Below are 23,353 nucleotides of genomic sequence, written 5' to 3'. Positions count from 1 at the left end.
GAGAAAGTATGACAGCGTGGCAGCCTCAAAGATCTACTCGAAGTTAGTAATCATTAATATAAAATAAAACAATTCACTCAGAATAGCTATGCTTTTCTCCAGCTATGTTAATGTGCATGAGTACAAATAGATAGTAGATGGAGTGATGAGTTTAACTAGGGTCGTATTTAAACCGTGGGCTTACGACAAACTGAAACAAGAGCTAGAGAGTTGAGGGCATTTGCACCCAAGTGAGTATAATGATTGCCCATTAGGATAAGTAAAGACAAAAGTGAAGGCACAAAGGGAGGAAAGGATAGTAAAACTATGATAGGATCAATGAGTTGATAATCTGGCTCAAGAGAATGTTGGAATTGCAGTTTACAGGGAGTGAAATGGAACTATGGATGTGATTATTGAATATCGTGGAAGACCTGCTATTATTGATCAAAAATATGTTGTGGGAGTACATGAGTGAAATCGAGTAGGAGAAAACAATTTTGAAGATAGAGATCAAAGAACTGAGAAACCAGAGTACTGGAAAGATTATCTGTGTATATTGTAATTTCCAAGAATAATTTTGGGAGTATGTTGATAAGAGTTATATTAAGACATGAGTTTAAAATCTTCATAGACGTTGGGTAAATGTCTCCAGGAAACAGAAGATGACTACCACAAGGAGTGGCAGTAGGAAGCGTGAATTGATAATATGAGATTCAAATCTGTAAATTCTTAAGGAGGAGGGAGAAAAAATGGTCCTAAAGCAGCAATAAGAAGCAAGAAATTCACTATCTCATTATCAGTATGTATTGACATAGGAGACAAAGAGCCATCACTTGAGTGTGCTACATGGAAAGCGGGGTTTTAGGGGAGTCCCAGGTTTCAGTTAGAGTAAGAAAGTGAAGGGATACAAAAGGCTTTGCCTTGACTTTGAGTAAAAAAGGGAATACTGAATTTGTTTCAAAAGTTGGGAAGGAGTGGGCAGTCATCACAAAGGCAATCCCTGTTCCCGGTGGCATGAAGATCAGTTCCTGGGGAGTGAGGGATGATCTGGAAATTGTGGGCTTCTTGAAGTAACTGATAGGAACAGGGTTAAAAAGTACAGTTGTATTAGTCTCGATGGACCAATTGTACATGTTCACAGGCAGAAAGGTGTGTGTAGAATATGGGGAAAGAAGTCTATTGCTAAAATGGAGAATTCTAGGCTCCCTGTAGATTCTTGCTATTAGAAGAATTCTGAAATAAAGCCTTTTCTTTCCAGCACTCAAGTGACTCTTCAACCTACAAATGGCAGCCTAGCAGGGAAATGAGACGGCTCTCTTTAACAATATGTGATATTCTGTTTTGTGGAGATACCGTAACTGATTGAATCCTGTGAGATGAAGTGTACTCTTATAGCAGCTTTATTCTTGTAAAACCCTAATTTTATTATATAGTCTAATCTGTTTAAGCAACTCTTGCCCAATTTATTAACTATCAACTATTTTTATATGGACTTAACTTATTAAGTGATGTTACAACCAGGCATAAATATAATGAAGTGGTAAACTGGAAGTTTGATAATATTATAACTTATCTTACCACTGCTAGGAAAAGATCCATGTAATTCATTAATGCTTTCTAAAAAAGCACTTAAGGCAGGTAATTAGAAAATACCGGCATACCTACTTTGTTTCTGTCTAGTTAGAAAAAGTTATTATAGCTAAATAATAACCTCAGCAGCAGAGTGTCCTCACCAGGGAGCTGTGACTTGAAGCAGATAGAGTGAGGAGAGAGTGAGATGCCTGGGCAGGTGTGTACACTCTGAGGAAGAATCTTGATTTGTTCCTTGGCTCAAAAGCAGGGACAGAAGGAAAAGGAAATTTATTCATGACCTGAAGAAGATTTTGAAATCAAATTCGTAGGCAGCAAATAACAATGACAAAAGACTTGCTCATCCAGTGAAAGGACTATACATACCTTAAACAATTTGCAGGGAACATTGAAAACATATGGGTAACTAAGCTGACAGTTCATACAAGCTCTTTAGCTACAGAAAAGGAACTCAATTTTTGTCCTGAATTAGGAGAAAACCACAAATTAGATATGCTAGGATTTTCTAATTATCTGCCTCACTCTTTGTTTAGAGAGCAAAAGAAAGTATTAAGTCACTTGAATATTTTTTTTCCTGAAAAAGATCCAATTAAAGTTAAAATGAATCCCCTCTTTTAAATATAAGTACTTTAAACTAGTAACACCATCTGAGGAGTCAGAGAAACCTGGGGCAGAGTCAAGTTCACTTTTGAACAGTATTACTACCGGTAAAAGAGCAATAGAACAGTTTCTTACACATGAAGCTGGTATGAGGATGTAATGAGTAAACATGTGTAGAATATGTAACAACATGACTGGCACATAAGTTTTTAATGCATTATAGCCATTCATGAGACGAGATATACAATTTTGGAAGCCTCTTTTAAGAAAAACATTACAAAAATACCAATACAAAATAAGGTGCAAAATTAAGGAGAATGGAAAAACCACAAATTTATAAATTTTTTAAAACTCCAAAATAACATACATAAAAAGCAAAATCCAGAAAATTAAAAATATTTTAATCAACTAACTGCTAAACGCATCTCTGTAATGCTTTTTGGACTATATTTGTCTGCAAATTTAGAGATTTTAAATTATCTCTTTATATGATGTTTAAAAAATATTTCATAAAGAATATAAAAGTAATTCAGTCTTTCCTCTTTCTCTAGCATGGTTAATTCTTTTTTTATTATTGATAGTTTCAAAGTTTCTTTCAGCTTCATAATTCATTGGCAATATTATGTACATTTTTAAGATTATTGTGAATTTGGCAAAATCTCTCGTGTCTTTCATAGATTAGTTGAAATCTTTACAATTTCCCATAGTTTCTGGTTCCAGGTATTCAGATCTTATTTCTCTTCCATTACCTGTGTTAGGTATCATAGGACATATGCAAATCAACATACCACTCCTGAATAGAGAGCCAAAATAAGGCTCTGATAACTGTTATTTCAGCTGGGCCTTCTTTTGAGAAGGCTCCAAGTCTTTAACTCTTTGGATAAAAACAGTGCTTTCCTCTATATTCAGACATATTTAACTTCATACTTAACTGCACTATGTCTGCAAATTCAGACATAGTGGTCTCATAAAAGAAATATTTTCAAACAATTAAGCTATGAACATGGTTCATAATTTTATGAGTTTTGCTGTGAAGCAAAAGTCCTCTAACAGACCAATGCAAAGATTTATATCTTAGTAGAAACGTTTATTTAAAAAAAATTGGTTAGTAAATATTATTAGACTCAGAAAGGAAAGCGTGTCAAGTCACAGGCCTTTGAGTGATTGATGGGCCACTAGAGGGATGAGCAGCTTACCTCCCAGAAGTGCCTTGTCTCATTTAGCTGTATCAGAAACTTGTTTAAACCTTTTATCTGTGATGCTAATTTCTTCCTAGAAAGAAGTTACAGATTATATAGCCAAGAAAGTTATATTCCAAATTATGTTTGAAATAAACCATGGAAGAAATTCAGCATTCCAGCCAAGCAATTTCCTCACATAACTTAACCTCTAAGAGTCTCGGTTTGTTTATATAATGAGTGAGATGAATAATGTTTAGTCAACCTGAGTTGTTGTGAAGATGATGTGACTTAATGTAAAAATATCTAGCACAAACTCAAGGACTTTGTAAGCGCTCGATAAATGCCAGTTTTCTTTGGCAATATGGTGCAATTCCTTGCCTTTTTTTCTGCTCAGTGTAACGATGAACATACATTGTGCTCTCAAAAAATAAGTTTGGGATTAAATTATTTACTCTAGAGGCAGCTTTGCAGTCTTAAATACAAAAGGAGAAGGCCGAACACAGTGATTCATGCCTGTAATCCCAGCACTTTGGGAGGCCGAGGCAGGTGGATCACCTGAGGTCAGGAGTTTGAGACCACCCTGGTCAACATGGTGAAACCCCGTCTCTACTGAAAATACAAAAATTAGCTGGGCATGGTGGCTCCGGCCTGTAATCCCAGCTACGCGGGAGGCTGAGGCAGGAGAATCTCTTGAAGCCGGGAGGCGGAGGTTGAAGTGAGCCAAGATCGCACCATTGCACTCTACCCTGGGCGACACAGCGAGACTCCATCTCAAAAAAAAGGAGAAAAGAAACAATATGCCATTTCCTAGATCATGAACAAAATATGAAAGTATCTTGTGGGAACTGCTGACTGGTTGTGACTGAATTTTTATAAAAGCGAAACAATTGAAATATAAATAATTGACAATACATCTGTTTTTCTTAGCAGAAAATTATCTTCATGCGGGGGAAACTAAGACAAAGTTCTTGGTATGTGTAAAAACTAAAGTGTTAAGAAAATTGGTTATTACAATTTATTATGGCCTTCCAGTGGATTAAGCATAGACTACTACAAATTGTCTCTCACTTAATTTGTACAACACTCTTATGAATACAGTTTTATTATTCTCATTTTAAGTAGTAACAGCAGAATTTTATCATCATTTAGTAATTTGTCCACAGTCAGACAGTTAGAAATATATGCACCATTCAAACCCAGAACATCCCTACTCTAATCCATGGTCTTTGTTCAGTGCCACACTGCTGTTCCTGTATGTTCTGAGGAGCATTATTACTTAATCAAAAAGATAATTTTCATTGCAATTATTATTTTAAAGGTGAAGTCAGTAATTTATTTTATACTGGTTGGTGTTTACCTATGGTGCCAAGTACAGTCTAACTGCGGTACTATATCCAGTTCCAGAGAAATACTTATAGGTTGAAAAGGCAAACATTGAATAATGTTTAGGGCTCTAGTACTGGCCAGTTTGAATAGATGAAGATCTTAGTTCTGGAGCAGTTTTCTGGAGTCACAAGTTGTTCCAGGGACTGACTATACAGGTATCTGGTCCTGGTGAAGGTTCTGTGGGAAGGATAGGCTAGCCAGTAAGGAGATGGAAGTCTTTGAGGAGTTCAATTGCAGGTTCAGTTTTTGTTTTTTCCTTTATAAATTAACAGTTAGTATGGCCATACTTCTGAGTATCAGCAAGGTGTCAGTCCTGAATATACTGCTCAAGAAAATTACCTTGGATAGAAATGCCAAAATTTTAATAGTAGCTGTTTATTCATGGTGGGATTGTTAGTGACTTTTATTTTCTTCTTTATACTTTTAATTAATTATTTCAACATATATTAATTAAAGGTCAACTAGATGGCATGCACTCCTCTATCCCTAGATTTCAGAAGTATATAAGACAAGGTGCTTATTCCCGTTGTTTTTGTTGATGTTACATTTTTAATTAGAAAATATTCAACTGAATTAAAGAAAGTATGTCAAATCACTGAATGGTTAGATGAGGAAAAGGCTTGAGAAAAATTAATATTGTGCTTTAAAAGATTATATTGCATTTATGAAAAATACATGGCAAAAAGCTGACTAGTTTATCAAGTGTGGACACCTACAATATTTTAGCAATTCAATTGAGAGTATCCATTTCAATTTGAATAAATGCTACTGAAATGTCTATTTAATAAAGAAATGCCAATAGAATATTGAGTGACCAGAAGAGTTACCTTTAGAAGGACTCTGCTTCCAAGTTAAGAGTCTGCTCTGGTCAAGATTGAGTGGGAGTTCTCATTGTAATTTAATAGACATGATGATGCTTATAGGTAGTTTCTTATTCATGAAATTTGCAAGGTGGGGGAAAGATGTCAAGTCTGATTTCAGAAACTGGTAAAGACTTTCAATACTTAGGCTTCAAATGCTAGCTTTACTATCTTCTTTCTTATTTAATGTTTTTAGAGAAAGGAAGGAAAGGGAAATTTGAAGTAAAATTAGAGAGAGATTCCATGTCCTTGAACAGAGGAAATTTAACAAGACAAGCAGGTTTTAAGCAACTAGTTCCAGATACTGCGCTATGTCAAATACAGTTCAGTCCAAATGTTCAAAATCTGCCTCTTCACACATTTACAGGCTCTTCATATCCATTAGTCTACTTTGTGCTCATGTAGAGAACTCCATGCATTACATTTCTATAAGGTGTTCACCAAAAAGACCAAGTAATCTTCCCCAGGCATGGAGAGTGTAAAATGTCCCATATTCATGGCTCTTTTGCCAAATGCAGAACCTGTTTAGCAAGGTTTCTATTTCTACCTTATGTGTAGTGGTGTTGCAATAGTGCGTTGGGAAAGCACATTATGCTTGAGGATGATGCTGAAAATAAACCTAGGGAATGGAGGAGTCTTTAGTAGTACTTGGGTGCTGTCCAAACTGGCAATCTGAGTTGTTGCCCTGATTAACTATTGTTTCAGCTGGGCCTTCTTTTGAGAAGGCTTGAAGTCTTTAACTGTTCTGATGAAAACAATGCTTGGAGTTCATTTTTCCTTCATATTCAGACATATTTAACTTCATTTGTGTTTGAACTGACCTTTCCAATCAACCACATTGGAAGTATAGTACCATGGTTTTCAAAAATTGTTAAGCAATAATTATTTTTTCAACTAGAATTGATCTTGATTGTTCAAGATATAAAGCAGATAAAGAAGGGGCTTCCCTGGTAAGAGTCTGTCTTCTTTTTTGAGACATAGTCTCACTCTATCACCAGACTGGAGTGCAATGGCGAAATCTCAACTCCGCAACCTCTGCCTCCCAGGTTCAAGTGATTCTCCTGCCTCAGCCTCCTGAGTAGCTGGGATTGTAGGTGTGTGCCACCACACCCGGCTAGTTTTTGTATTTTTAGTAGAAACAGGGTTTCACCATGTTGGCCAGGCTGGTCTCAAACTCCTGACCTCTGGCGATCCACCTGCCTCAGCCTCCCAAAGTGCTGGGACTACAGGCCTTCCCATATTGCCAATGAGATTCCTTGAAGCATAATTTGAAAACCTGGAATAATGGAAAGATGACAAGACTAGGAGTTACATTATGACTAGATTCTATGCAATAATTCAGTTCAATTTGATGAACATTTATTGAGCATTTTCAGTGTGCCAAACACTAAGAAAACTAAGGAAAAAAAGACACTAAAAAAACTTAACTTCAAGTGTAGTAAAAATCATGTGTAAGGACAAGTGTAATAAGTTATAATAAAGTGCTGTAGATGCTTTGGAAGGTTTCTAAACAAGCTCAGTGATACGTTTCAACCCCCATGGGCCTTGTTGTCTTTAAATTTAAAGTAAATAACTTGGAACAAACCACATGCAGCATCTGACCTCCCTTACATTTGTGACTCTATGATTCTGACACTCTGTGCTATGAACTGTAAACTGAGGAAATGGAGCTATAAGAGCTAAGTGCAGCCTGTTCATCTTTGAATGTTTTTTAAGTTGAGAAGAGGGTGTCGTTGTCAGAGAGGCAAGTGTGAAAAGTAAATACAATGTATAGTTGCCAAGGAACAGAGTTATGCTTTATTATCTTCAGCTTTTCTGGAATATCCCTTTCACCTCCGTGAGTCATGTCAAACCTGACTTTCCCCTAATAACAAAAATGTCCTTCTCCTGTGGAGGCCTCTGATCCTCTGACTCCATCCCCAGACCAGTTTCACAGGACCAAAGAAAGGAGTTGATAAACTTTCCAGAGTGGTTAAAAAAACATAGGCAGCACACATTTCTTTGTACAATGTCTGCTATGAACAAAGTGAAAATGCTCCCTAATCCGCTTCCCACAAACAGTCAGTGCTAATGCTTATATATATATGTGTGTGTGCTTTATTTGTGTATCTAGATTTGTCAGTCTACCTACCTATATATGCATCTATATTTACAAGCCTTCCTTACATCTATATCTGATTTGATATTTTATTCTTTATAAATTTAATGACTTTCATTTTATACACTTTTATTTTTAACTATCTTTATTTTAACATTTAACAAGTTTAATACACTCCTTCCCCTCCTCACCATCCCTCTGTTGCCATCTTTATTTTGAGCCATTATTCCTTTGCTCTTATATATCAGATTTCTGTGCTTTGAACCCCATGCTATTTCATTTCTGCTGTTTTTTCTACATCCCTATCTACCTATCTGCAGGATACTTCTTTATTGATGACACTCACAGCTTGTTCTCAGATTTTCATTCCCACCTATCAGAACCTATTTCATGTCTATTCAGGGAAGCATCGTGTGGTAGACAGAGTATGAATATTAGAGTTAGAATGACTTAGGTTCCTATCATCCATGTGACTTCAGCAAGTCACTTAACCTCTCAGTACTCCAAATTTCTCATATGTTAAGCTGAAGGTTAGTAACAATAGCCATTTTATGGAACATTTCATATACACCTTGTACATGTAGTTCCCGTTCAGATTTTTGTTGACTGTTAAGAGAATGGGTGTTATAGACATTAGAAGTAATGTATCTAAAGTGATTATTAAAATACTTTATAAATAGTTGGAAGTCAAAACAAAATGACAGTATTATTTCTGCTGGCTTGACCTTATAATTTTTGTATTGAGGTTCTACCACCTCAGTAACCATGACTTTGACTGCTCTTCTACCTCTTCCATCAGCACAACTGCTTATTCTCTAGGCTACTGTGATCGACCTTGGCTGCACATTTCAAGTCCTTGGGAGCTTTAAAAAGTACTGATACTGGGATATTTTTCCTGGAGATTTTGACTTAATTGGTCTAAAGTGTAGCTTGAGCATTGACATTTTTTGAAGCTCTAAAATGTTCAACTATATAAATCCTCCCGATTCACTTCGTCAGTTCTTCCAACCACTCAATTCTCACCCCTGATTTGATCTGGGGCTGTCATTAATGCTGCTGTATTCTTTTAATCTGCTGCTTGCTTCAGAGACCACCTGATCCAGCCAGGATTCCAGACTTAACTATGCATGCCAAACTTTTCACCAGCAATTACAATAAAATGGATTATAAGATACTTTATTCAAAGTCATAGATTCATAGAGTTTTTCACAGATTTCTGTTTCCTCTTGAAATTCCCATGTCCATTACTCAATCTTGATCAAGATGCCAGCTCAACCCCTTTTCTCATCCTCTTTTCCTCTGCTATCAAGATTGAGATTTAAATTCATGTACTCCTTCTAAGAGAACAGTCGCTGAACTGAGACCCTAACAATTTTTTGCCTCCATCTCACATTTCCATAAGTTGGAACCCAATATTTATGCCGGAATAGACAAGATATGAGCCAGTGAGTCAAATCTGGCTGATGACTTAGGGCAGTGTTAGATGTTTATTTCATTTCAAATTTATGAAATTTGGGTGTGTCTAGATGAACTAAATACTTTTTTTGTTTAGGGTCGACCCCAACCTTTTCTTCTATATTTATACTAAGCCACATGCATTTATATACCTGAGAGAACCTTGAGATCACCTAAGTTGGGTGCTTCTGCTTCATCTGTTTGCTTAGATCTTGGCATAAATAGAAGCCCTTTCTCCTTTCCAAGGCTGGTTAATACAACTGTTCTAGAAAAATGTGCAGACATTTTTATTGTTCAGCCTACCCTTCAAATCCAAGCTGGTTGCCTATGTTCATAATTTAGGTTTGCAACCACCCTGGAACTGACTGTGGAATGACATATGGTCATCCCATCTCCCTGCTTTCTTTTCAGCCCCTCACTGCAAGATGGGGTCCCGCTAATGCTAAGCACGAGAGTTAAAAAGGTTGGGGCTAGGCGTGGTGGCTCACGCCTGCAATCCTAGCACTTTGGGAGGCCAAGGTGGGCGAATTGCCTGAGCTCAGGAGTTCAAGACGAGACTGGACAGCTTGGTGAAACCTTGTCTCGACTAAAATAAAAAAAATCATCCTGGCATGGTGAAATGCACTTCTAGTCTCAGCTACTCAGGAGGCTGAGGCAAGAGAATCACTTGAACCCAGGAGGCAGAGGTTGCAGTGAGCCAAGATCATGCCACTGCACTCTAGCCTGGGGGACAAAGTGAAACTCTGTCTCAAAAAAAAAAAAAAAAAAGGGAGTTAAAAAGATTCGGAAAGCAAAGAGGGTTTTCATAAGAATCAAGTCATATAATATTTTTAATCACTTATTATTTTAAAAATTATTTTCTGTAATTTTTAGTTATAATTTGCTTAAGAGTGAAATCCACAGATTCGAAGAACACTATGGTCGCTTCTGAAAAATAAATGAACTTGTATAACCACCATCACCCCTGTTAAAACATAGATTTCAATGCCTCGCATAGTTCCTTGAGCCTCTTGCCAATCATCTCTACCCCCAGAAGCAACCACCGTTTTAACTTTCAAAGTTAGCTATTTGTATTACTAATTGTATTTTTATTAATAATTTTAGTAGGGATTAGTAAATGCCAATTTATTTCATTAGTGTTTTGCATACTCAATTATTCTGTATACCCTTTTGCTAATTAACAATTTTAAAAAGTGAGAATGTGGATTACCTGAAAGTTGAAATAAATAAGCCGTGAATAAAATACATATATCACCAGCTGAGCATGGATTTTTAACAAAGGTTACCTCTTAATATTAAAATTGAAAGTGGACACCCTACTTTCTGAGAAAGATTCAATATATTTTCTCTAATGCTATTACCTTCAAGCTAAAATCAGACCAAATTCAAGATTACCTTTATTTTTTATATTTTGTGAAAGATGTTTTTTGCTCAAGCATATGCTGAAAATATAAATTAAGAAGAAAGCATGTGACAGACACATTTAAACTTTAAGCCTTGACGGAGACCAATGATAATTAGGATTTGACAGAGCATTCTAAATGTCATGGACTATATTAGAAACCTTAAGTCCCAGCCTAGGAATCACTATATGTTGTACTTGCTTACTTAATATTGTACTTTTTTTTTCAGTTTTCCTTTTCTTTGTATCTCTTTTTCTGTTTACTTCCTCTATATTCCACTTTCCTCTTAAGTTATGAATATTTCATTTGGTAACAGTGATTCTGGTCTGCTATTTGAAAGCAGATCCAGTGCTTGGAGATTCTAGTTTTTCTTACTGTTAATAATTTTTGGCTGTCTTGCTTCTTTTAGTCATTTGTACTCTTTTAAAACTGCTGAAGATCAGTACAGAGTAATTACTTATGGTAGTCCTAGGGAAAAAATAAAAATCTGAACACCAACCAACCAACCAACCAACAAAAAACAGCCTGAGGAATGTACCAGTCAGACACTGTAGGTGGAGAGTAACTAGCAAGAGTTTTGGTCCTGGCTCTGCCATTTATTGTCAGGGTCACAGCCAATTAGCATCTTTGTTTCCAAAATCCACGTGATGATAACACTTGCCATATCTCTTTAAAAATGTTATGACAGTGACAATGAATTTAAAACATATGTGAGAGAGGGCTTTGTAAATGTCATGAAAGGTAAGAAAATGCAACTATGAACTTTGTATTTTTTTTTCTAACTAATACTGATGCTGATTTTTAGTTATAAAGAAAGGAGAAAAAATCTTAGTACCACACATTTCTTTTTTTTTTTTTTAGTTTCTACAAATAATTTATTGGAATATAATTTGCACCCATTTAAAGTGTCCAATTCAATGGTTTTTTAGCGTATTCACAGAGCTGCACAACCCTCACTACAATCAGTGTTAGACCATTTTCATTTTCATTACCCCAGAAGAAAGCAGGTCCCTGTTAACAGTCACTCCCTATTTTCCCCCAAAAGTCCCTGCCCCTGGCAACCACAGATCTATTTCCTGACTGTGGATTTGTCTTCCTTGGGTATTTCATGTAAGCAGATCATACAATATGTGAGCAGATCATACATAAGCAGACCACACAATACATGATCCTTCCTGTCCGGCTTCTCTCACTTAGCGCTGTGTTTTCAAGGTCCTTCTACGCTGTAGGAAACTTCCCTGCATCCTTCCATGTGTGGGTCCATACTTAACATTTCTTTCTATTGCTGCATAGTATTCCATTGTAGGGATACTCAGTCTGTATTTCTCTGTTCACAGTTGGTTCACCATTTGGTTTCTACTGATCTGATTTAGCCCCCATCCAACCTTCACCACACACAGAACCAAAGGATTGTGTAAGAGAAGCTAAGAGGATCTACAGAGAGCTCGTGACATTTCTGACCTTCTCTGAGGGTAGAAAACAACAGGGATAGCATCTCTGCCCTTTACCCTCTAAGAGAATAGATAATGCTTTGAGGGTTAAAGGGTACAACATTTGGAAACTGTCCCTGATGAAACAAAGAAACAAACCCAGATATCCGCTTAGTAGCAAAAGAAAGAGACTAGTAAGTAGGAGTTGCCATAAAGTAGAATAAAGGGAAAAAGAGAAACTCATATTTGTCAAATATATTATTGGCAGTGTCAGGCCTTTTATGGTGATTAATCCTTTTAATTCTCATAAATACTCAACAACTGATATGACGCGATATTTACTGCTTCCATTTTATAGATTAAAAAATTGAGGCCTAGGGAATGTTAGTTTCTTTCCACACACAGGCAGCTATAAAGCAGTCGGACTCATCCAGTTGTTACCGGCAGGTCTTTGTTCTTAGAGCTCCCAAGATGGTGGTGGGCCACTCCCAAGATTGGGCGGGCTGCTCCCAAGATAGCGGCATGCCTTTGTTCTCTGACCTGGGGTTCTTGGCCTCATGGATTCCAAGGAGTGGAACCTTGGGCCATGCGCTTAGTGTTATAGCTCTATTAGAAGCCGTGGGTCATGGAAGAGAACCGTGGAACCCAGAGACTAGTGTTCAGCTTGATTAGGATGAACCTGGGCACTTAGCCGTGCAGGAACAGTGGCGAGCCTTTAGCCTGATGGGGAGTGGCAATGGGCACCTCACTGCATCAGGAGCACAGTGGACACCCTGTCGGATCCGGAGGGTTGGATGTCAGCAGCGGGTCTGTGATGGTGGCAAATGGTAGTAGTGGATGGCAAGCGAAAGTTCAGCTTGAGCCATAACAAACACAGACCAGAAGAGTGTGCAGTTGCAAGATTTAGTAGAGTGAAAACAGCGCTCCCATACAATGGGAGGGGACCCAAAGGAAGTTGCCCACTCCCATCTCCAATGCCTGGCATTTATATCCCAATCATTGTCCCTCCCCTGTGCTCTCAGGTGATACATGATTTGACTGTTTCTTTACCTCCTGCTTTTAGCCTAATTTGTATTTTAGTGAGCCCCCTTTACTACCTGATTGGGTGTGAGCTGAGTTACACACCCCATTTTGAAAGGTAGGTGCAGTCACCCTCCCCAGCTAGGCTTAGGAATTCTTAGTCCATCTAGGAAATCCAGCTAGTCCTGTCTTTCAGTCCTCACTCAACAGGAAAACCCAAGTGATGCTGGGGAGGTTGGCTGACAACTGCTCTTAACTGCTTCCTGCTGAATTGGGGCATAGTAGGCATCGTGCAATTGAGACCCCTGGGGTGCCTTCGGTGTCGTTAACATCAGAGCATGGGCTAGCAGGCCAGTCCGGGGTCTGCGGTGGATCTTAGTCATGGACTGCATCTGGGGCTCCATTTGAAGAACGATTTGTAGTTTTACAGCTTCAATTCTGGAAAAGACATATTTTACAAGGAGGTTAAAGATACAGGGATTGAAATGTATGGCCTGAAGTGCAGGGGCGTATGGTTTTGGGTGGTGAAAGTGGGGTTTCCTTTAGAAAAATCCCTCTACGATGGGGCATCAATATTTCTGGGAAGCCGCATTCCCCATAGAAGCACTTGGTAAGGGGAGCTACTGGCAGTACAGCGGCATGGAGGAGGTGCAGTGAGAGTGAAAAGGGTTAAGAGAACAGTAAAAAGAAAAATATGACAAGGGAGGGCCATGTGGATCTATGATTCTCCTTACTTTCCTCATGGTTGTCACTTGAAGAGCAGGTGTAGATCCTCTAGAGGGTCACAGGAATAGCTAGTGTTATCTCTTGGATTTTTAGGCTCCTTTGGCAGTATCCAGGGTTTGACTCAAGTGTGACGTATCCAAGAGTCCACTCCAGCCGCTTTAACCATGGTTGGGGTAGATAAAATGACTGGGTAGGGTCCTTCCCAGGATGTGTCTAGGGATGGGGAATTAGAGGGAAGGGACTTGACTAATACCATGTCACCAGGGTGGAATAATTCCTTTCCCTCCTCTGGGGGACAAGTTCTTAATGTTTTAAGAACTTGCTGATATTTGGCTAAGGAGGTGATGTCTGCAACTAAGTTGGCCGTCTCTTGGTCAAGCACAAGGTCATTGGTTAGGAAGGGCCATCCATACAGCATTTCGTATGGGCTAAGTCCTGCTTTTGGGGGAGTTTCAGATTCTTAGTAAGGCTGTAGGCAACAAAGCAGGCCACATGAGGTGGGTTTCTTGGGTTAGCTTTTTTAGATGTCGTTTGAGTGTTTCGTTCATTTTCTTGGCTTTTCCTGAGGATTGTGGCCTCCAGGCTCAGTGTAAGTGATATTGTATGCCTAATGCCTGGGATACTCCCTGGGTTACTGCAGCCTTGAAAGTGGGGCCACTGTCACTCTGAAAGCCTCAGGGAAGTATGAATCTGGGAATTATTTCATGAATTAGTGCTTTTATTACCTCTTGGGACTTTTCTGTCCTACAAGGAAAGGCCTCCGCCCAACCAGTGAAAGTATCTACCCAGACTAGTAGATACTGAGATCCCTGAGATTTGGGCATGTGGGTAAAATCTAGTTGCCAGTCTTCTCCTGGGTAATGGCCTGTTCTTTGTTCTCCTGAAGGAATTTGGCGATAAGGCAGGGGATTATTTGTTTGGCACACTTCATAGGCCCTGACTATCTGCTTGATAGTTTTGAAAAGGCCTGGTCCAGTAAATAATGTTTTGGCCATCTGATGGGTGCTATCAATGCCTAAGTGAAAGGTTTGGTGAAGGTTTTTAAGTAGTTTCCATTGGTTAGCTGCAGGCGAAAGTATTTTTCCTTCTTCAGTGGCTAGCCATCCTGAGGGGAGGAAACTATGTCCTCGTGAGTTTCCCCATTCTATTTCTTCTGCTGAGTACTGGAGCTTGGTTTCCCAAGGGGATTACCCCATACTAGGGGTCCTTCTGTAAGCATTTCTAACGGAGGGTTCCGCCTTATAGCTCTTTTGTCTTCAGTATCTGCTTGGCGGTTCCCTTCTATTTCCCTTTCCTTTCCTTTCTGATGACCCCAGCAATGTTAAGACTGCCACCTCTTTAGGTTTCTGTACAGCCAATAATAATTTCCTAATGGCTTCCTGATGTTTGCTAGGTGTTCCCTCGGAAGTTAGGAATTCCCTTTCTCTTCATATTGCTGCATGGGCGTGGAGGACTAGGTAAGCATACTTAGAGTCTGCATATATATTTACCCTTTTTCCTTCTCCTATGTTCAGGTGTGTAATGACCCCTGCTTTTGCTAGAATGTCTCTCACTAACAAAAGAGGGGGGCTTTCAGGCATAATTAGAAAGGCATGTGAAAAGAGTAAAGTTCCCCAGTCACAACTTAGTGGCTGGGAGAAGTATCTAGTGACTGCCTGTCCTAGGAACCCTCGGGTAGTGACAGATCTGGAGGACAGTTGTCCAGGACAGGTCATTAAAACTGAGAAGGCTGCGCCAGTGTCCAGGAGACAGTTAACCTCCTGGCCCTCAATGGTCAAGCATACCCGGGGCTCTGTGAGGGTGACAGCATGGGCTGGCGCTTGCCCTGGGCACCCTCAGTCCTGCTGCTGGATCATCTGGTTAGTGGCTTCTGACTCAGAGGACCTTCGTTCCCGGGGCAGTGGGCTTTCCAGTAATTCCCTTCACATAAGGGGTATGGACGAGGATATGGCTTATTTCTATTTGGACAATCTTTTTTAAAGTGTCCTTGTAGACTGCACTGGATGCAAGCCCTATTAGGCATTTGATTTGCCCAGCCTTTCCCTGTTCTAGAGCCTCCAAAGTCCGCTTGCCTGAGGGCCATGACTAAAGCGGTGGCGTTCTTTTTATCCCGTTTATCCCGTCGCCCGCTCCTCCTGATCTCTATTATAAAAAACCGAAGTTGCCAAGTTCAATAGGGTTTCTAAGTTTTGCTTCAGCCTAAGGTGGACTTTTGAAGTTTTTTTCTAATGTCTGCAGCTGACTGAGTGATAAACTTATCCTTTAAGATTACCTGGCTGTCAATAGAGTCAGGTGACAGAGAGGTATGCTTCCTCAATGCCTCTCTTAGTCTCCCCTGAAAGGCAGTAGGATTTTCTTCCTTTCCCTGTGTCATAGTGGACATCATTGAATAATTCATAGGTTTCTTCCTAGTTTTCCTCAGTCCTTCCAGCACGCAAGTTAGCAAATGTCTGCGGCACCAATCTCCATGTTCTCGTTTTGCGTCCCAGTGAGGGTCTACACTGGGAACTGCCTGCTGGCCTGTGGGGAATCGTTCTCTTTCCTCTGTTGTCATCCTATCATTGACCTGACTGAGATACCAGAGATCGCCACACTCTTGGGCTGCAGTTATGGCGGCACTTCTCTCATTTGGGGTTAGTGTCTGATTTAGCAGTAACATTATATCTCTCCATGTCAGATCAAAGGATTGCCCTAACCCTTGTAAAATATCAATATAGCCGTCAGGGTTATCTGAGAATTTACCGAGGTTTATTTTAATTTACGTCAAGTCTGAGAGGGAAAATGGTACATGCACTCTGACTGGGCCGAATTCTCCTCCTGCCACCGCTTGGAGGGGGCATACTCGGGGAATATTGGCACTCTTGGGTTCGTTGTTTACCCCTTTGTTTATCTCTTTTTGGACCGTTTGGGTTGAAGGGGGGTCCTTACTAATTGGGGAAGGAGCTGGGGGAACACCGGGACAGGGAGGTAGACTCTGAGGGCTTCCTGTAGGACATAAATTACACTTTTTACATAATTGCGAGTTGTCTCTTAATGAAAAGAAAGTTTGCACATGTGGCACTTCACTCCATTTGCCCTTCTTTCTACAAAAGAGGTCTAGCTGTAAGATGGTGTTATAATGTATACTTCCCTCACAGGACCAGGTTTCTCCCCCTTGAAGAGTATATTGTGGCCAGGCAGTACTGCAGAAGAATATAAGTCACTTCTTTCTTAGTGTCTTGAGGGTCAAATTGGTCCCAATTCTCCAGAATACATCTTAGGGGCATTTTTGCCTTGGGGGGAATGTTTCACTTCTGAAAAAAGAACATAAGGATGCCAGAACCCCTAGTCATTTTCCGATGAGCATTAGTCCTAGAGCGTCCTCTATGGTCCTAATGCTTATTCCTTTCCAGGGTGTGTAACCACCCATGGACCTCTGCTTATCGAATTAGTTATGCTCACCGATGTAGCAGTCCTGCACCCCTTTTCTTGCCTCTCTTGACCACAAAGAAAGGGGTCTAGGCTGCTGTATTCTAATGGTCCTTTACCAGCGTGCCCAACATTGCCTTTGGCTCAAGGGTGAGTCCTAGACCAGGGCTGGGTTCCTGAGTATTTCATAACAACCCAGCTGCCCCATCAAGATTCATTCGCATAAACAACAGTTCTTATGCAAATTCGTTTCAGAGAGGGTGTTGGTAACCTTTTGACTCAGTATTGAGATAGAGATTTTTTTTAATTCTGTAAGTACTTTAAGGCTTGATTGAGTGCAAACAACTCACACGTTTGAGCAGACCAATTATTGGGCAATTCTCCTAACTGCTTCCACATGAGTCCCCCTGTCAATACTGAATACCCATTGTGGTTTCTTTTCTCAATCACCCGGGAGGAACCATCTATAGTCCTTTCCTGAAGGGCGTTCCTCCTAGGTCTGGTTGGACTTTTGTATGGTAATTAATATTTAAATCCCCCGTTAGGAAATTTGCTGGGTTACGGGAATTTTCAGTGGTTAGTGTTAAATCACCTTTTTCTAACAGAATAGCCCCATACTTTAAGATTTTTGAGTTAGTAAGCTACCTTTTTGCTTTTTTTGACTTAGGATAGCTCTGAACTATCCTCACACTAGTGAGGTGTGCTCACAATGAGGTTTCCTCTAAAGATTCTTTTTCTGCTTTCTTCTGTTAGCAAAGCAGTTGCTGCTACCAATTGAAAGCATTTGGGCCATTCGCAGGTTACTGAGTTAAGGATTTTTGATAGGAAGGCTGTGGGTTGTCAGTGGTCTCAGTGTTTTGGGCTACGCCCTTGTTTACACTGACAACAAGGTACTATTGGCATGTTATAGTGTCACAGAGAAGACCTTCAATTATCTATTATAGGTTTTTAATTTATCCTGGCTTTTAAAGGAATAGGGTACACTGTTTTTTCTTTACCATTTCTATCTTTCTCTTTCTCTCTTTCTCCTTTGACTTTCTGTCTCTCTCTCTCTCTGACTCACCTTTTGTCTCTGTCTCTTCCTCTCTCTCTCTCTCTCTGCCTCTCTCTTTCTCCTTTCTGCCTCTGTAGAAGGATTTTGGAAACATAGTGGAAGGACGTTTGCTTGTTGCCCCATTTGCCACTATAGGAATATTAATTAGATAGGAATAACTTACTCAATTCGTTTTCATCCTGATCTATTACGTTGTTGTAGACCCAGTTCCAGTTGTTAAAGTACTGGATTATCAGTTCTAAGGCCCTGGCAAGGGTGGTGGGGAACGGTTCATCAGTTCTAAGGCCCTGGCAAGGGTGGTGGGGAACGGTTCCCACATAACTGCCCATGTCGAGATCTGTATGCCTAAATTGGGAGAGTCACCAGGCACAAGACTCCCTGGGTTCATAGCCTAGTTGCTTAAGAACACAGTGTAGAGCTTCCTTAGGTCCCTTTGGAGATAAAACCTGCTCTAATACTTGCGAGTGGAAGTGAAAGTCTGAAGCATTAGTACCTAGGAGGCAGGGATCAGAGGAAGTAGATTCAGAAGTAAGGAGAATTTTGGGTCTACACTTTCAAGAAAGTCGTGGTTAGGACCCAGGAGGTACGGGTCAGAAGGAGACGAAGGGGTGCACACATGGGCGACTGTTGAGTAGAGACTTCTGGCTGTGGCATGATCTCAACTGGCCAACGCTAGGAGTTCGGGATGACAACTTTCTGCCTCTAGTCGACCCTCAGCTTCCCCAGGAAAATTGTGAAAGCAGAAGCTGGTTCGGTTCCAGGCAGAACAACACTCCCAAACCAGAAGGGTTGGGGGTTGTTAGAAAGCTTTTTCCCAGGAAGCCTCACACCTGAGTCATTAGTCCAGTGGCCACACTAATCGTTTTTAACTGGCTGACAGGTGCCCAGTTATTTTCCTCCAATTCTAAGGAAAGATAGGACAGAATAGCAAAAGAAAGTGGTTCAATATTACTCACCACTTTGGAGAAGCCCCATTCGGGCCACCAAATGTTACCAGCGGGTCTTTGTTCTTAGAGCTCCCAAGATGGTGGTGGTCCACTCCCAAGATGGGATGGGCTACTCCCAAGATGGCGACAAGCCTTTTGTTCTCTGACCTGGGGTTCTTGGCCTCACGGATTCCAAGGAATGGAACCTTGGGCCATGCGGTGAGTGTTATAGGTTTATTAGAAGCCGTGGGTCGTGGAACAGAACTGTGGAACCCAGTGACTAGTGTTCAGCTCAATTAGGATGGACCTGGGCACTTAGCCATGCAGGAACAATGGCGAGCCTTTAGCCTGGTTGGGAGCAGCAATGGATGCCTCGCTGGATCAGGAGGGATGGAAGTCAGTGACGGGTCTGTGACAATGGCAAACAGCAGTGGTCGACAGTGAACAAAAGCTCAGCTTGAACCATAACAAACATGGACCAGAAGAGTGTGCAGTTGCAAGAGTTAATAGAGTGAAAACAAAGCTCCCATACAATGGGAGGGGACCTAAAGAGGGTTGCCCTAGTACCACACATTTCTAAAACGTATATGTGAGTTCTTAGTTGTGTCCACAAAGTCTTGAATGGTGTAAGATAGAGCCCATCTAGAAAAAAAATTAAACAGCAATCGTTCTCCTTGCTGTTTACACAGAAAAGCTGTCAGTTCAGGAATTTCTTTACTTTTTCCACCGAGTCCTTTTCCGTCCATGTAGAGTCCACCCAGAATATGACTTCAAGAGTTTCTTCTCTTGTCTTTCTTTTCTCCTTCACTACGAGAGTTTGTTCTTTTATTCTCTCTCCTACACCAACTCTGTGTAAGTTCTGGACAAGTATCACATGGTCTTTATTGTGATTCTTGGAGAAGGCTTTATTTGAGTCTTTAGATTTTGAATAAGCATATACAGGTCAAAAGGGTCAATATTTAGCTCAGTAATATTGATTGCATCATTTTGATGAGCTGTGCTGGCAAAAAGTCCCTGCTTCTTGGTTCCAGTAAAAGAAATCACACCCCTCTAGCAGTGTATGTTAATAGATACACTAATTAATGATGTATAAACACAGGAAGAAGAGGAAAAGGGAAAAATAAAAATTTTATTAATTACTTTAATAATAATTTAATTTTAATTATGAGATAAGATATATCAATATAAAGAAGAAAAGCAATATGATGTGATTTGTGTAAAGAATTATCATTTTTATATTTTATAGCCACAGTCTTCCTGGAGTTTTGGAAAAGGAGAAGGAGTATACTAACCTATACCTGGGACCTTATCGAATGGGAAGAAGAGGAGGTAAGATGTTAGCATACAAGGAAATAGGGAAACTGGGCTATTACAGGATATGGAAAATTATCTGCTGCCCTAGCATTCAGGCTGGAAACAGTTAACCATCATTAGATTTTTCCCTTGATTTTTCCTACTAACAAAATTTATTATTTTATGAAGATAATAGAGATCAATGAAGTATGTATTTTTCAGACCACTTCTGTGCTGTTTCTTTAAATTACATTAGTGGAAAATTATACTGATTACAATACTGCTCAGGATTTATTTGGAAGGCAATTTGATGTTATTTTAAAAAGGCTGCTTTATTGTGAAGACTTAATACAAAAGTAGGCCAAATTTAGGAGTATTGTATCAACTCTTGGGAGTATTTTTTTTAGTTTATGGCTTTGATATTTAGATAACTTTAGTTTTTCTCATAGGAAACACTTCGTCCCCAGTTTGAAGCCAAGTATTATAAGATGGAGATCGTAAATCCCATCACGGGAAAACCTGAACCACATCAGCCTTCCTCAGACAAAGTCACTCGTCTTCTTGTTTCTGTCTCAGGAATATTCTTCATGGTAAAGTATAGCCATCAATATCAAAATGTTTTGGGATTCCAAATTTAGAAGTAAGTTCAATGATACCAACTCATTTTGTGACATTGAGAACGTCAGAAACCTTATTCTTACCAATACCTTGGTAATACATACAGTTAAACAAACAGAAGTCACAACAGGTTATGGGGATTTTACAAAGGCAGTTTGTACACCTTTTTAAAGAAAATACTTTTTGGGAGAAACAGAGATCATCTAAGATAAAATGGAAATTATATGAGTTGACCTGATGGATTAGATATCTTGTGTTAAAAATGAGCATTCCATTTAAGAGGACATTGGGCAGAATTTACATGTTAGTGTGATAACTTTGTTATCATACTAAAATGACAAATTTTGTCCTATTTATTTTGATTAGAATGTAACTTCCAGGCAGGGCGCGGTGGCTCAAGCCTGTAATCCCAGCACTTTGGGAGGCCGAGGCGGGTGGATCACGAGGTCAGGAGATCGAGACCATCCTGGCTAACACGTGAAACCCCGTCTCTACTAAAAACACGCAAAAATATTAGCCGGGCGAGGTGGCAGGCGCCTGTAGTCCCAGCTACTCGGGAGGCTGAGACAGGAGAATGGCGTAAACCCGGGAGGCGGAGCTTGCAGTGAGCTGAGATCGCGCCACTGCACTCCAGCCTGGGTGACAGAGTGAGACTCCGTCTCGGGGAAAAAAAAAAAAAAAAAAAAAAAAAAAAAGAATATAACTTCCTTAAAGGAGAAAATTAAATCTAGATATCCTTTCTTGGAAAGGTAAATACCTTCAATTCTTGGGGACAGTAGATTTGATCTATGGTTTTGCTTTTGACTTGTTAATGATGTAAAATATGGATGTTTTTTCTGGTCTCTAATATTGTAGATATCCTTGGTGATCACTGCAGTGTTTGGAGTCGTGGTGTACCGCCTGGTTGTCATGGAACAGTTTGCATCATTCAAGTGGAATTTCATCAAACAATACTGGCAGTTTGCAACATCTGCTGCTGCTGTCTGTATCAATTTCATAATCATTATGTTGCTGAATCTTGTAAGTGTCTCTAATGTTATTCTTCAGTAGATAAAGAAGGGGTGGAAAGGGGAGAGGTCTATGTTTCCTTTATATTTGAAATGTATTTACATGGAAGCCAAAATAAGACCAAGCCACATTTCTGTCAATGACAACTCAGTTTAACAGAAAAGATTTCATCTTTCTGGTTTAGATGATAGATTTTTGAAATTAAAATAAATTCAAATTGTATTATCTTCCCTGCATTTTGAGTTTATAATCTGATTAATGATAGCTTCCATTCTTTTAGTATCTAGTGTGTACTAGAGATGGTGCTATGCACTTTTCAAACAAATAAAGAATTGTTTGGGCTTTAAAATCATCCCAATAAACTCCATTTTATAAGAAAACTTGTTGGAAAGATATGGGAAAATCTTTTTGAAAGCGAAGTATTGTTATCTATTAGTCTTCACGAGAAATGAAAAACAATAAGGCAGTTACTCCATTTTTCTTTCTCTGAATCTAGCGTTTCTCTCTTCTCTCTCCTGTTCTCCCCCTCTCCTCTTCTCTGTCCTCTCCTCTCCCCTCCTCCTCTCCTCTCCTCTCTCCCCACCTCTCCTCTCCTCGCCTCCCCTCTCCTCTCCTCTCCTCTGCCCACCTCTCCTCTCCTCCCCTCCCCTCTCTTCCCCTTTTCCCCTCCCCTCCCCTCCTCTCCTCTCCTTCCTTCTCCTCTTCTGTCTCTCTCCCGTAATCCCTCCCTCTCTCACATCCTCTCCCTCCCTTCCTTGCTCTCCCTCCCTTCCTTGCTCTCCCTCCCTTCCTCTCACTCCCTCTCCCTCCTTCCCTCCCTCCCTTTCTACCTTCTTTCCTTTCTCTCCTTTTCCCAGTGCTTCTCTTTGCATACCTGCTCTGTTCTATAAGAAAGATAACTGGTTTTGCCTAACTATATCATTTTGTCATAGTCTGGCATGCTGTGGCATTGCTATGCCTTTATTATCTTCTTTGACTCTCTATATGACCATGTTCCTCATGTTTCAACTGCTTATTTAACTTAAATCATCCAGTATTTTTATGTGCTAGTTACTCAAAGAAAGCACCTTTTTGTTTCAACATCACGTGCACTTAATAACTTATGGACAAAATGTCCATGGTTGATGGCACAACAGTATGCATAGGCCTATGTCTTCAACAAGGTCTATCAATGGGAACCAATTTCCTCTGAAAATAGAAGGCACCTATTGACACATTAAGGATAATATCTTTAATTCTTCCAACAGCTCCAGTATCCTGCATTATGTAAATAATGAAACTGAGATTCAAAGAGCTAAAATAACTTGCATATACT

At 39.8% G+C, this 23,353-nt stretch overlaps 1 protein-coding gene across 2 annotated transcripts in view; it reads left to right on the top strand.

The window, feature by feature from the left end:
• The window catches only part of ANO3 (anoctamin 3), a 466,581-nt gene that overhangs the window by 380,803 nt on the left and 62,425 nt on the right, over window positions 1-23,353 (top strand). For both annotated transcript variants that reach the window (XM_008003915.3, XM_008003923.3), the window contains 3 exons: window positions 20,366-20,448; window positions 20,862-21,002; window positions 21,886-22,050. In XM_008003915.3, the coding sequence (XP_008002106.3) occupies window positions 20,366-20,448; window positions 20,862-21,002; window positions 21,886-22,050 (389 nt within the window). The remainder of the gene's footprint in view (window positions 1-20,365; window positions 20,449-20,861; window positions 21,003-21,885; window positions 22,051-23,353) is intronic.

The sequence above is a fragment of the Chlorocebus sabaeus genome, chromosome 1 (assembly GCF_047675955.1).
Source record: "Chlorocebus sabaeus isolate Y175 chromosome 1, mChlSab1.0.hap1, whole genome shotgun sequence".
In the NCBI taxonomy this organism is placed as follows: Eukaryota; Metazoa; Chordata; class Mammalia; order Primates; family Cercopithecidae; genus Chlorocebus; species Chlorocebus sabaeus.
The sequence above is the reverse complement of the archived record's forward strand: the minus strand, read 5'-3'. Positions and strand labels throughout refer to the sequence as shown.